We start from the raw sequence: 14,074 nt of genomic DNA, 5'->3' as shown, positions 1-14,074 counted from the left end.
TGGAACAAGACAAATGTTTGGTTTTCATATACAAAGAAATATTGACAAACACTGACATGTTGGTATAAGTTTTTCTCACCCATATCTTAGTCAGATCTGACTGATTTAATGTTGTCTGACAAGCTGGATGATTGTAACCACCCATCAAATGACTGTAGACTTGTTTAAATCTGTCTCTTGTGACTTCCACAGCTTTGGAAGTGCTGGAGTAAACCTTTAAACATGGAATGTGATTCTTTTTGCAATGCGTGTTGTTATTTTTAAACAGACCATCGCACTTCTTTCTCTTCTATCTCTCCTTTGCATCGCCACGTCCTGAAAATATAAATTACCAAAAATGAACATATCATCTGCAAACTGTGTACATTTTCTGAAAGTCAGCAATATGAGCGAGATGAGACCCATGCATGTTTCCTTGGTGGCCTGTTAGATGAATTGCTTTGTGTTCTTGTTTACCCGAGAGGGTTTGATTTATTCCAGTTTAGGATTATCATCTCCAGGTCTAGAGAAAAGCCTGAGCCTCTCCATTAATCTCCTCCATGTGTGTTTCCTGTCAGCAGTGACAGATGACCTACCCTTCAACTCTCTGCCACCCTGTGGAGGAGACACGTCATCAATCAGAGTTCATTTCTCAGATTCATGCAGTTAGGAGAGAGGGTCCTGGGAGGGTGATGCTGGTGGTGATGATGGCACCGGTGATGGTGTGTGTGTGTGTGTGTGTGTGTGTGTGTGTGTGTTTCTGCTTGTTTTAGGCTCCAGGAAACAAGATCAGTGACATCAGCCTGTTGTCGTGCACCTCTGTCTCCCCACAAATGAGCTGATTATTTATGGGAAAGAGAGAGGAGAGTTTAGTGGAAGGGAACTGTCGATGCACATGAAGGGACAGAGAGAGAAAAGGGTTACAGCGGTACAATATTGGAACTCATTAATATCATTCTGGCCAGCATCCATGTGCAAGGTGAAGGAGACATGTCTCTTGTCCTGGCATTCCTCCCTGTGCTGCATACATTAAAAAAAGAGACCTGAGACACTTCAGACAAGAAGTGTGTGATCATAGTGTAACCGCAGCAGACAGACTTAGCTCCAATGCACCATAGATTGCTGATTTCAAAACAGAGGAGGAATTTTAATTTTCTGTTATTTGCTCACTGGTTTGGATTCTCCACCCTCGTTAACAATAGTTAAGATGATGAACAGCTGTTTTGCGTCTAAATGTGGCCACTGTGGTTTTGGGTGTAGCTCACTCATGAGGACATACAGTATTTTGCAGCAGAAGAAAATATGTAATACTTTTAATGATGTAAATGTTTTTGTCACCAGATGTTGACGTCTCGGTGCTGAATCCTCTGTTGGTTTCCTGAAGTAGAAATGACAGACGGAGGCACTCGGCATCCTCTCCTCGTCTGTGCTCTTTGGTTGTTGATGTTTCTGTCTCCACAGAGGGCCCGGAACCCTGTTTTTGAGATGGCTGTCTATATGACAGGTCCCCGGTGCCCTGGCTGCTCTGTGGGACAGACATGACAGAAGGGGTGAGCCTGGGGCATGGCCTGTCACTCACTGCACATCTCAGTATTGTTTCTGAGTTGCTGCCCCTTTCCTTCTTTTCTCCACACCACACAAACCATAAGCAAACAAGTTTGTGAGGAAGTGTCCATGCCCTAAAAGTATTACATTAAACCCAGTTGGATTTAAATGGGTGAGGCTTTAGATTACAAGAATACAGTGAAATTATTTATTAAAGACTTTGTGGGTTAATATGGAGTACTTATTACATTTATTACAAACTTTATTAAAGTTTATTGGACAACATACAGCATAAAGCATACTGTGACAAGGTATTCATTAAATTTAACAAACCTTATTTTGAAAAGCATGCATGAAGAATTCCAGCCGAGGTCATGTACGTTACTTTTCAATAACAATACACGATGATTGGGACCAAGAACTGAAAAGCTATGAGAGAGTGCCATTATCACAGTGTAAGTCCGGGGTGTGTGGGCTGTACAATAAAGTGGTCCATTGTTCACCAGTATTTCGCTGTAACTATAGTGTAGTTGGTTTGGTTTTATTCTGTCATAAAGCAAACCTACACATAACAAACTTCTCCGAATATTAACCAAAAAACATACGAAAGACACAGATTCAACCCATCATTAAACATGGAGAGTGATGCGAAATAAAGTGGTTAATTGTTCAATCCCTTTTCAAATTAATTATAGTGTGGTTACATGGTCCGGTAACTAAAACATTCTCTTGTTCACCCGTTTTTCAGGGTAATTACAAAGTTAGTAAAAGATATGTGATGTGTAGAATTACATATCAACAACTAGTCGACAGCCATGCTAGCACGACTGAGGCTGTACTTTGAGCTAAATGCTAACATAAGCATACTGAGATGCTCAAAATTACAATGCTAACATGCTGTTGTCAAGCAGACGTAATGTTTATACCATATTCACCATCCCAGTTTAGCGTTTGCTAATTAGCACTAAACACAAAGCTCAGCTGAAGCTGATGGGAATGTCATTAGCTCTACTGGTATTTGGTATTAAAACATATTTGGAAAATTGGAAATTTTGATCATATGGTGGTACTACATGAAAAGTCTGGGGATCACCAGTCATTACAAGTTATCCCAAAGAGGGTTTGAATATGTATAGCAAATTTCATGGCAATCCATTGTGGAGATCTTTCAGTCTGGCCTAAAGTTGTCCGTGGACTGACTGACCACCAGACAACATTGCCATTCCTGGAGCCGTGCAAGTAGCACAGCATAAAAGCACAGAAAAGTGAAACACATAGCTGTTAAGCCTGTTGGTCCCCTGTGCACTGTGTAGTTAGTTGTTATATCATGGGTCATTTAAAAAGTACTTAGAGAAATGTATTGCTAGACCCCCCCCCCCCCCTAAAAAAAAGGCCAGTTTTTTACCCCCTTGCTCCCTGTACTTTTTCCCTTGTAACCACAATGTGTACCCAGTAAGTATTTCATTGGTACCCCACATGTGCAATTTGCCAAATAAAGTCTGCAAAAGTGTAACAAAAAGTCTAGCAAAACATACTGTATATCTGGCATGATTTGTGGAAAGAGTGTTTATGGCGTCTGGAGGCACGGGTGTGGTCAGGTAAATGAGATGGGTGAGGGTGTTTGTTTGGTGTCGGGCTAGCAGGGGGCTGGAGAGGGGGTAGTGGCAGCGGTGCCTGCCCAGCAAGGTGTGTGTTGGCGTCCATTCAAAAAACTGACGCCTACAGGCATGGCCCCGCCTCTTTCCCACCAGATCGACTTTCTTCAGTGGAGGAATGAGACACAGACACCTCCTCAAGGCTGAGACATATAATCTGGGCCTGTCAGGGCCTTTATCAAACAGGATCAACTGGTGCACTGGGCCTTTCTCCACAGTCCCCACAGGCAGCTGGATACCTGTACATGCATTCCTTCGACACATCCCTGTCCCAAGAGGCGTATCACCTGTCTTTTATGGCAGCTGGGCTCAAGGGTGGATGGAGGGCAGGGGTACAGTTGCTCCTCTGCATTGTCCTGATTGAAAACTAAGATAGCAGCACTGCCTTTGGTTTGGAGGATTCTCCTGATCCCCTGAGTCTCAAAATGTCAGAATGCTGATCAACAGAAAATCCCCATCTTAGAAAAAAGACCAACAGATTTTTGTGTTTTCTTGCTTGTTTTGTGACTGCAGTCTGTTTTCGCTGCAAAGGTAATGACGATGTGAGCTGTCGGTTCCGAGAGGTGAGTTCAGGAGGCCTTTTATAGCCCCTTGAGGATAGTGCAGCCCACCTGAGGGAGCACTGCTTGGCTCAGTTGTTACAGCTCAAAGGCCCGTCGCTGTGAGTGACCAGATAAGTTAGGGTATGAATCAAAGCAGCAGCTTCGTTGTGCACAGGACTCTAATCATATCACTCGCCCCTGAGCCATATGTCTTTGTACTCTCTTTAATTGAATTGAGCCTGGGATGAGATTGGCTGACATACCTTCTAGTGACTGAACCGCACTTAGAGAGCGAGGAAAGGAATAAGAGCAATTTTGGATGGCTGTTTTCTTGGCACAGTATGGCATAAAATCCTGAAGGTATCCTAGAGCCTGCCTTTGTCTTCTGACTTGTCCCAGGCCTGCAACGTTTACGATCTAATATGAAATAATTGGGAATTTTATTGGCACGTTTGCAACACTATGATTGCTTATTAAAGACAGACTCATCAGGCATGACAGATTGGCACGCAGCAAGGCTTGTTGTGACAAACACTTACCTTATTGAATTTCTTGGTCACGTGTGGATGCATTATTTGCTCCTGACTCACCAGGGAGGACATCTGACGTCAACCTGTCCTCAGACTTGGCCAGCTGAATTACTGGCATCTATCTGCAAGTGGCCTCATGAAGGCGCATGAAGAATACGTTAATGATTTTAATGCCTGAGAACCAGCTGTTTATTTGTGCCCTTGTCCACCTCTGTTAATCACTTTGTGTAAAGAACAGCAGAGGAGGGGCAGACATGTTGCATTCACACCTCCAACACTACAGTGTCTACAGTATGGAAACACCATAACGTGTGCATACATGTCCGACTGAAGCCTCAACACCTTTGTGAGTCCTGTATGAAGCACACTGCCTGGAGCAGTTGGGGTTTTCCCTGAAAAGAACTGAGGTGAAACAAATTTTGCCTTTATTCCTATTTTGTTTTTCGTGCTTCCTGTGCAGCCAGGAGGCCAAACCGTGAAAACCAAACAGAAATGGAAACAGACAGACAGAGAGGTCTTTTCAGGCTCCTTGGCCCATAATCAGAATGGGATGTGGGTTTGAAGCTGAAGTGAACAAAGCCTGTGTTAAACGTGGCTGTGACATAGAGTTCAATCTGTCCAAACAGCGCTGAGGCAGGGCTGGCTGGTGTGGAGGTGAAAAGCTCTGATTTTAGAATACATACATGCCAGACAGCGGAGGATATAATGAGACAGTGAGAGTCTGGCACGGGAGACAGGAACACTTTGTGATGCTTGATGACTAATTTTTGCCAAACTCAGCATGGCCAAGTGCTTTTGCTAATGTTGAGCTCTCAGAGTGAGTGGTGACTTGGCTGAACCTTCCTTTATTACTTGAAACGTTGATGTGAAACAAGGCATCTCAAGAGGCACGCCTGTTAAATGCTATACGGTACCTGACTGAGGGATGTGCTCGGGCCGCACAGCTCGTAGAAGCACACTGAATTCCCGACATTTGTCCTCAGTGCCGCTGCAGATCGCAACCTGGCGTGTTTCACTGGAAAGGCCCCTGACTAACCACTAAAACATATACATTTAAACTGTAAAAACTGAGTAGAAAACTGATTGATTTTACGTATTGAAAAGTCAAATTCAATCATCTGACACTAATGTGTTTTCGCCACACAAACAGCAACGAGCTCCAGCCTGTTCGCCCTCCTGCCTCAAGTTTCTGGAAGTGCAGTGTCCCAGTGGCTGACTGTTGTTCAGTCATTCAATATGCAAAGTAGTTGTTTCTGAAGACAAAGCCATGTATGCTTTGATTTGATCTCTGATTTATTTCAATCCAAAACAGTATTCTAGACTGAAACCTGTGATTTAGTAAGTACACTTGGATAGAGAGACTTTAGTGGATTAATCTCAGTGGCATTTCAGATTCCTCTGCCTCACACAGAGCATGTCAGGGTTCCCAGCTGCTGTTTCATGCTCCGTTCTCTATGCCATGCAATTATGCTGGTTCCCACCGGAGGTTTGGATTGGGTGGAGCTCTGCAAGGAATAAGCTCAGGCATTAACTGCTCCTCACTGAGCATGACTTACATAAAAATACAAGTATACAGTTAGAACAAAAAAGTTAAGACGCACGCAAACACACTGCACCAACGCACAAAGGAAAATAAACCATAAAAATAGCTGCCGCACAGGAAATGGCATTCCTTAACTGGATAAGGCACAAAGAGACACCACCCATGATTTTGTAACTGATTCACATTTGAATTCACTCCTATAGAGAGGCTTCACTGATCTGAGGCATAGACAGATTTCTGAGGCTTTGGAACCTTTTCACTGATAAACATCAAACCGTCTCAAGGCAAAGACAACATCTAACAGATTCCAAACAAAGCCCCGGACTGCATTCTGGGCTTTTCCTCTTTAATCCATCAAGATAATGCTTTTTATTTAATTTATACCTTACAGTAGGCGTACATCAGAGAACAAGGGACAATGAAAGAAAGAAAGCAAGCAAGCAAGAAAGAAAGAAAGAGAGAAAGAAAGCATATTGAAGGAAAATCAAACATTTCATTTATATGTTCATGGTCTGTATAGTTATCATCTGCTTTAACATTAGTGCAAAAAAAAAAAAAGCTGCTGTGGACTAGGTGAGGAAAAGCACGCGTTGTGTCTGGGTTGGGAACAATGTGCGGAGACCTGGACAGACAGTCTGTTGCAGGGGCTCTCTGCCTGTGACAACAGTGTCGTTGTGAAGGAAGGCTGGTAACGCCTGGCACTGAGGCCCCAGCCCTGCCAGGGGGGACATTCAGCCACTCACCGCACAGTCGCCTGCCCTGAAGTGACTTCTTTTTTTGGCCAACAGCGCCCTCTCCTGTCGTAAGTCAGTACTGAGCGTCACTGGGCAGATCGGTTTTCCAAACGTGTGAGGATGTATCTGTTGCTCATCAGGTGTTATTGCGTGAAATGATTCAGTGCAACGGAGCTAGAAATCTTAAACAAACAAATTTTGGTCATGTCAATCTTTAACTTGTTGTTGCTGTCCAGTGAAAATCATACATTTAATACATAAAACGTGTTAATAAAAAATGTATATTGGATTGTCTCAAAAACACATTGTCAAACAAAAAAAGAGAAAGAAATAAGAGAAAATGATGTTTTTTGTACACATACTCATGAACCCTATAATAATCAGTAGTATCATGGTGACAAAGACTAAAAGGCAAAAATGATTTCACTTTATCTGAAGTCACTTAGAGAAGATTCTTTTTCAGTCGTAGTTCATATGTTTTCTTGGTCTCGTATGACGGTAAACTGAATATCTTTGCAGGCTGAACTGTTGACCGGACAAGACAAGATATTTCAAGCTGTCACCTTGGGCTCTGGGAACTGGTGATGGGCATTTTTCACTATTTGCTGACAAGAACGACCAGTTTATGATTAAACCTTTGACAATAATCGGTAGATTTACTGACAGTGAGGACAATTGTTAGCTGCCACCCTAGATGTATTGTTGATGAAATACAGATGTTTTAAACTGCCAGAGTTTGTGTTTTTTTTTCTGATAGAACACTCAGGTATATTGTGCAGCATTAAGTATTACATAGATTGACTTCTTCACAGGTGGGGGTTCTTATTCTTCCTCTTGAGAGAAGTGGGTGTTTATTTTGCCTTCAAAAAAATATCAGCACTGGTTGCTGTTTAGAAACTGCCCGAATACAAACACCTCCCACACACACACACACACACACACACACACACACACACACACACACACACACACACACACATATCACACACAGATACACAGCCACTGACACATAAATACATTCACACACATTTTCCCTGCATCCCTGAAGCTTCCTTATCAGCTCTCATAACTGCAGCAGCTTGACACCTGAGAAGATGTCCACAGAACATGCAGACTGTTGGCACTATAATCTTCCATCAGCACTGATGTGATTCCCCCTTCATCCCCCCTCCTCATCTCCCCTCTCCCGGCTGCAGTTGTTCTAAGATTTTCTGCATGTGCAACAGTAAATAATTCATTCTCAGCGACGCTGCCCACAGGTCCTAGTGCGGAGAATGCAGCCTTGCTCGTCATTCCTGCAGTGTGCATCCTGGCAGCAGCCCCTGACAGAGACAGAGAGAGACTGCACAGATCCAGGGAAGCTGCAGAGCACCCACACCCACCGAGGATATACAGGACTACCCTTAGTCCCCCTCCTCCCTCCCTTCCTCTCTCTCTCACCCACCCCCTATCTCTCTCTCCCTCATGCTGCCTCTCTCAACTCTGCGCTCAGCGTTGTCAGAGCCGCTGGAGTTGTAGGCGGGCTGACCATCACCCTCTCTAAGAGCCACTTGCCACTGAGGAGAAACTTCCCCTAGCTCACTCACACGGCTTCCCTTTCCTCCTGCCTGAGGATGTTGGAGCTCGGCCCGAGATGGCTGAGGCTGATCTGCTTGTCCCTTCTGTGTATGTGCCTCTGCCTGCCGAGGGAATCCAACGCCAGGAGAGCCCCCAAGATACCCCGCTGTCCTGCTACCTGCTCCTGCACCAAAGACAGTGCCTTCTGTGTGGATACCAAGGCTATCCCCAAGAGCTTCCCTCCTGGAATCATCTCTCTGTGAGTCAAAAATTCATGTGTGTGCCTTACACTCACCACGAGTATCTTTTCAGAACCTGTATGAAGTCTCAGCAGTATGCAGGCCGGCACAGATGGCTAGATCACTGATGTCACCCTCAATTATGTAATGATGCATAAAATCCCTACTTGTCTTACTTAAAAGTGACTATAGTCATTTTTCCTGTTGATGCTTTCTTGATGCAATATTTTTTTTGCATTGGCAGAGAGATGTATACCAGTCAGCATTACGTAATAATAATAATAATAATAATAATGTCCCTCCGCTATATGCTGAACTTAGTTGAGGGAGCCCAGCAATAAAATCCTGTCGAGCTCCGGGGAGGAATACCAACAATAGATTCCCTATCTCGCTGCAGGAGACTTGCTCCTCCTCTGAGAGATTTAGTCTTGAAGAGCGTACAGGGATAGGCTCGATAAATGGCGTACATATAATGAAATGGAAAGCTTGATGGGATGGAAAATGCTCGATGGGGGGAAGGTTGTGTCAAAATGCTCCCTTTCATCTCATATTGACCCCATTGCCCATGGATTGAATGTTGAGTTTAAATAGTCAAGGGAATTCAAGAGCACAGGCTGGTGGAGGTGCCCTCATTTTACAATAGAGAAGAAGTAAAGAAGTGAGGAAGGAAGTTCTGTGTCCTAGTTTTCAAAAGATTTAGCCCTCCTTCATATTTAAAGTGCGGGGACAGACATGTCCTGAGACAAGAAGGGCTTTAGAAGGAATAAAAATGACACGCTTAATGTTGGGAACAAGACATTCTCCACCATGAAACACATGACGTCTCACTTCTAAGCCTCAGCACCGCCTGTGTAATATGCATTTTCACGTGACGAGGACACATCTATTGATAACGGATGTCTGTTGTATGCCTGAACAGGACCATGGTGAATGCAGCCTTTACTACAATCCCAGAGGGAGCTTTCTCGCACCTTCACCTGCTGCAGTTCCTGTGAGTGCTCCGACCCACCCAACAGAGCATTACTACAACTGTAAAAACGTCCTAAACCTGTGATTCCGTAGCTCTCTCACAACCAGTTAAGTTGTCCCTATTTGAAAATGCAGTCACCGCCCTTCATATCACAGGTACTGTGTATGTTTTCAACCGGCTCATACTGTAGCGCACTCAGACGTCTTTTGTTTTGCAGGGACAATGAAAGAACTTGAGCTACTAGAAATGAATGGTCATTGGAAACAGTGGTGACCTAGCAGTAATAAGTGTAAAGTGCCTCTGTATCACTGTCATTGCCAATGACTGGCTCCCTTCAGTCGTGCTCTGTACGACAAAGGGCTGTTTATCTCCACAGATGCAATCATGAGAGTGTGTTCATGTGTGTCTCTGTGTGGTTGTGTTACTTCGAAATGTATTTATCATATTGTTCAGAACTTTAGCCTTAGAGTTATCTTTGTATACGGTGAATGTTTTATGTTGTTGAGACTACAAATGTTTTTATGATTGCAGGATACTCACTTCTTTATTCCTAAATTTGCCACAAATCACATGGAAATTGTATTCCTTAGACACTTGAAATGGCAGTCAGCTGGTTAGATGTTTCCCTCTGGCTTTAGTTGGACACATACAACATCATCAATATGATTTGACCAGTATTGCCTCCTCTCTACAGGCTCTTGAACTCCAACACATTCACCACGGTGGCTGATGATGCCTTTGCTGGTCTGTCTCACCTGCAGTACCTGTGAGTGTCTCACTCTATGCTACTAACTGCAAGATACTACTGCTCAAAAATGATTTTTTGACCGAATTTAGTCTTCAACACAATAACTTGCTGTGTTGTGGCGTACCTGATTTTCGAAAATTTTAAAATAAAATGTACTACTGTGTATGTAACTGAGAGAAATAAAAAAAACTACCTTTTACTCAAGAAGTAGTTTTAAAGCGAGGCTATGTAACTTTAAAAGAATAAATAAATAACAAGTTCTTTCTCTTACAAATGAAGGTTACATTCATTAGCAATAAAATGCTCCCTCGTTGAGGTCAATTCACAGAGGGGTTCTGCTGCTACGGCCTAGTTTGGTCTGGTATGACCAGTAGCTAGTGTTGGAAAACTAGATAAAATAGATATTGCTATGTATGACATCCCTGAGTCAGTTTGTTGACTGTGACTTTTATCTACTTGTGCTACTCCTACATTGTGTTCTAGCAGTTACCATTATACTATAATTGTACGTCTCGGTAGGTTCATTTCTCCATAAAGTGAACAAAATGTACCTGACTCAAGGCTGCACTGTAACATTTAAGGATTGGATTCTGCAGTAGGGCAAAGAATGCCAAAAGTAAAGCTGAAAATCAATCCTCCTACGACAGCGAGCACCCCTTGAAGCTGAAGCTGCGTGTGCCATTCTGTGATCGGATGGGCTGTAGAAAGTAGCTAGCTGATGGCTTGGAGCGTGCAGCTCTCCGTGATTGGCCATGCCTCGGGCTTTTCACTATCTGTGTGTCTCCGGCTGCAGCCCAGCCGTCAGGCCTCTCTGTATCGAGGCCACTAGTGAGGCTACCCGCTGTGAATGCTAATAAAGTCATATTTTCCTATCCAGCCACCTCCAGAAAGTCTGCACCTGCTGTATGTCCTCGACTATCAATAGACAACACAAAGACAGGGCAGCATCAAATGCGCTGCACTCACTGTCTCTATTTTATCACATTAATCAATGGCAAGAAATGAGCTTTTACCTTTAGGAGTCATTTCATTTTTTCACTTTCTTTGCAGTTATTACACTGATTGTATTAATAAATAGGACCCATCAAATACAAATGAAAGACAGTAAAATCTTTATCTGTATTGTCACATCTTCATTTGTTGCCAACTCAGACCTGTTCCTTAAGATAGACAGGCCTTTTTATTGTAAACCCACCAGAGGACTGCTATTATTGAAATAATGACTGCTTACCGTCACACACCTATTGCACCCTCCACGCATTCGCCAAACAAGAATGACATTATACAATACTGGTTGAATTTCAGAATTTGTCATCACTTCTTCCTTTCTCAGGTTCATTGAGAATAATGACATCCAGGCTCTCTCAAAGTTTACCTTTAGAGGACTCAAATCCCTGACTCACCTGTGAGTATTTTGTTGAGCTCAGGAGATGGAGACACAGTTTCTTTGGCAATTACAGACTAAACAAATAGACATAATAACTATTTCTCTTTTCAGATCTCTCTCAAACAACAACCTGCAGCAGCTGCCTAGAGATCTCTTCAAACATCTAGACATCCTCACAGATTTGTAAGTGTGCCCGCACTGAAATCAAAACAGTGGCTTGATATCCCGAGAGCTTTGACCCTACAATCTGCCACTGCAAAACACTGGTTTGCCGGGGTTCCCGGAGAGTTTAGTGGACTACCACACTTGTCTGCAAAGCTGTCTGGCTCGAGTGTGGGGTTTGTTTCTAATTCAAACTATGTTGATGCTTTATATTTTGTAATTTTTTCCCCCCTGTTACGTGTGGAAGAGTTATGTTTGAGCATTTTAGAAGAAAACTGACATATTCTCTGTTACTCAGAGACCTGCGGGGGAACTCTTTCCGCTGTGACTGTAAAATCAAGTGGCTGGTAGACTGGATGGAGAAGACCAACACTTCTGTTCCTGCCATCTACTGCGCCAGCCCCTTTGAATTCCAGGGACGCAGAATCCACGATCTCGTACCACGAGACTTCAGCTGCATCAGCGCAGGTTTTACTTTGTCTCTTCGGAACATTTTTTGCAAAAGGTGATGTCATGGCATTACATCTTGGTAAAGTTCTGTCACTATGGTTTTTCTTCCTATAGATTTTGCTGTTTATGAAACCTTCCCTTTCCACTCTGTGTCAGTGGAGTCCTATGAGTTCAATGGAGATCAGTTCGTGGCCTTTGCTCAGCCTGACTCAGGGTTCTGCACCCTGTATGTATGGGATCATGTGGAGATGGTCTTCAGGAGGTTTCACAACATCACCTGTAAGTTTCAGGCTATGAAAGCATAAAAATTGTGCGCTACAATGTAAAAAAAAAATAATCCTGATGTTTATTTTGTTTTTGTTTTTGTTTTTTGGCTTCTGTGTGTCCATCTTGCAGCTCGCTCTGCTGTGTACTGCAAACCAGTAGTGATAAACAACACAATTTACATGGTCGTGGCTCAACTTTTTGGTGGATCTCATATCTACAAGTGAGACTTAATCTTCCATACAGCTAGCTAGTGTCTTCTTGTCAACATGGCCTTAAAGGAAGAGTTCGGCATTTTGGGAAGTACAGTTATTCACTTTCTTGCTGAAAGTTAGATGAGAAGATTGATACCCCTCTCACGTCTGTACAGTAAAAATGTAGCTGAAGCTAGCAGATGATTAGCTTAGCTTAGCATAAAGAATGGAAACGGGGGAAACAGCTAGCCTGGCTCTTTCCAAAGATAACACAATCCACCTATCTAGACCTCTAAATCTCACCAATTTAACATCTTATATCTTGTTTTTTAAATCCATACAAAAACTGAAGTGTAAAAATTAAAGTCTTCTTTTTTACAGGTCGTTATGTGCTGAATTATTGCTTGTCTGGGTGCAGTTTCCTCCTTTTTTTCACTTTATGCTAAGATAACTGGCTGCTAGTTATAGCTTGATATTAACAGTACAGATGTGAGAATGGTATGAATCTGTTCATCTAAGTCTCAGCAGGAAAGCCAATGAACATAATTCCCAAAATGTTGAACCATTCCTTTAATCGTGTAAAGCTTTAGGAATACTATGACAACCTTTATTTTATCACAGGTGGGAAGAGGGCCCGCAGCGCTTTGTAAAGATCCAAGACATAGACACCACTCGAGTGAGGAAGCCCAACTTTGTGGAGACCTTCCAGATGGATGGAGAGTGGTACTTTGTAGTAGCAGACAGCTCCAAGGCAGGCTCCACCAGCATTTATCGCTGGAACAGCAATGGTTTCTACTCCCACCAGTCGCTCCATCCCTGGCATCGGGACACCCATGTGGAGTTCCTTGATGTTGGGGGAAAACCTCACCTCATCCTCTCCAGCGCCTCTCAACCGCCAGTAGTTTACCAGTGGAGCCGAAGCCAGAGGCAGTTTGCTTTCTACTACCAAATCACAGAGCTGGCCGACGTGCAGATGGTTAAGCACTTCTGGGTGAGGAAAGTTCTCTACCTTTGCCTAACACGCTTCATTGGTGACTCCAAGATCCTCCGCTGGGAAGGGCAGCGTTTCATAGAGATCCAGACTCTCCCGTCTCGGGGCTCAATGGCAGTGTATCCTTTCACAGTGGGCCTCCGCCAGTACCTCATTCTTGGAAGTGATTTCTCTTTCTCCAGAGTATACCTGTGGGACGACCTCACTCAGCGCTTTCAGCCCTTCCAGGAGCTCAACATGAGAGCCCCGCGGGCATTCAGCTTGGTGTCCGTCGACAACAAGGACATTCTGCTGGCTGCCAGCTTCAAGGGCAACACCCTGGCCTACCAGCATCTGGTGGTGGATCTCAGTGCCAAGTAGACATGTAACAGTCAGAGAGAAAGGAGGTGTCTCTGAGCTTATAGCGACATGTGCCAAATAAATGAACGACTGCAAAATGTTTAAGCCATGTAACTAAAGGTCTGCTGTTTAACCTGATGTTTTAAGCGAGGCAACTAATTAAGTTACTAATCTCTTTTAATGCACTCTCTCTTAACATGTGGATGAAATGATGTGATCATATACAGCATCAGTAACATGCCAAC

At 43.5% G+C, this 14,074-nt stretch overlaps 1 protein-coding gene across 1 annotated transcript; it reads left to right on the top strand.

The window, feature by feature from the left end:
• Nucleotides 1-8,141: 8,141 nt before the first annotated feature.
• lgi3 (leucine-rich repeat LGI family, member 3) lies at nucleotides 8,142-13,850 on the top strand. Its single transcript, XM_040155756.1, has 9 exons — nucleotides 8,142-8,344; nucleotides 9,244-9,315; nucleotides 9,989-10,060; nucleotides 11,376-11,447; nucleotides 11,541-11,612; nucleotides 11,890-12,059; nucleotides 12,156-12,320; nucleotides 12,438-12,528; nucleotides 13,121-13,850. The coding sequence occupies exons 1-9, from the start codon at nucleotides 8,142-8,144 to the stop codon at nucleotides 13,848-13,850; spliced, it is 1,647 nt and encodes a 548-aa protein (XP_040011690.1).
• Nucleotides 13,851-14,074: the final 224 nt, after the last annotated feature.

Source organism: Xiphias gladius, chromosome 19 (assembly GCF_016859285.1).
Source record: "Xiphias gladius isolate SHS-SW01 ecotype Sanya breed wild chromosome 19, ASM1685928v1, whole genome shotgun sequence".
NCBI classification, from domain to species: Eukaryota; Metazoa; Chordata; class Actinopteri; order Istiophoriformes; family Xiphiidae; genus Xiphias; species Xiphias gladius.
The sequence above is the reverse complement of the archived record's forward strand: the minus strand, read 5'-3'. Positions and strand labels throughout refer to the sequence as shown.

Bases quoted from the DNA above. Each gene is read 5' to 3' on its own strand.
- lgi3 (XM_040155756.1), top strand. From the start codon at position 8,142: ATGTTGGAGCTCGGCCCGAGATGGCTGAGGCTGATCTGCTTGTCCCTT. The intron at 8,345-9,243 runs GTGAGTCAAAAA...ATGCCTGAACAG, and splicing joins CCTCCTGGAATCATCTCTCT to GACCATGGTGAATGCAGCCT. The intron at 9,316-9,988 runs GTGAGTGCTCCG...TCCTCTCTACAG, and splicing joins CTTCACCTGCTGCAGTTCCT to GCTCTTGAACTCCAACACAT.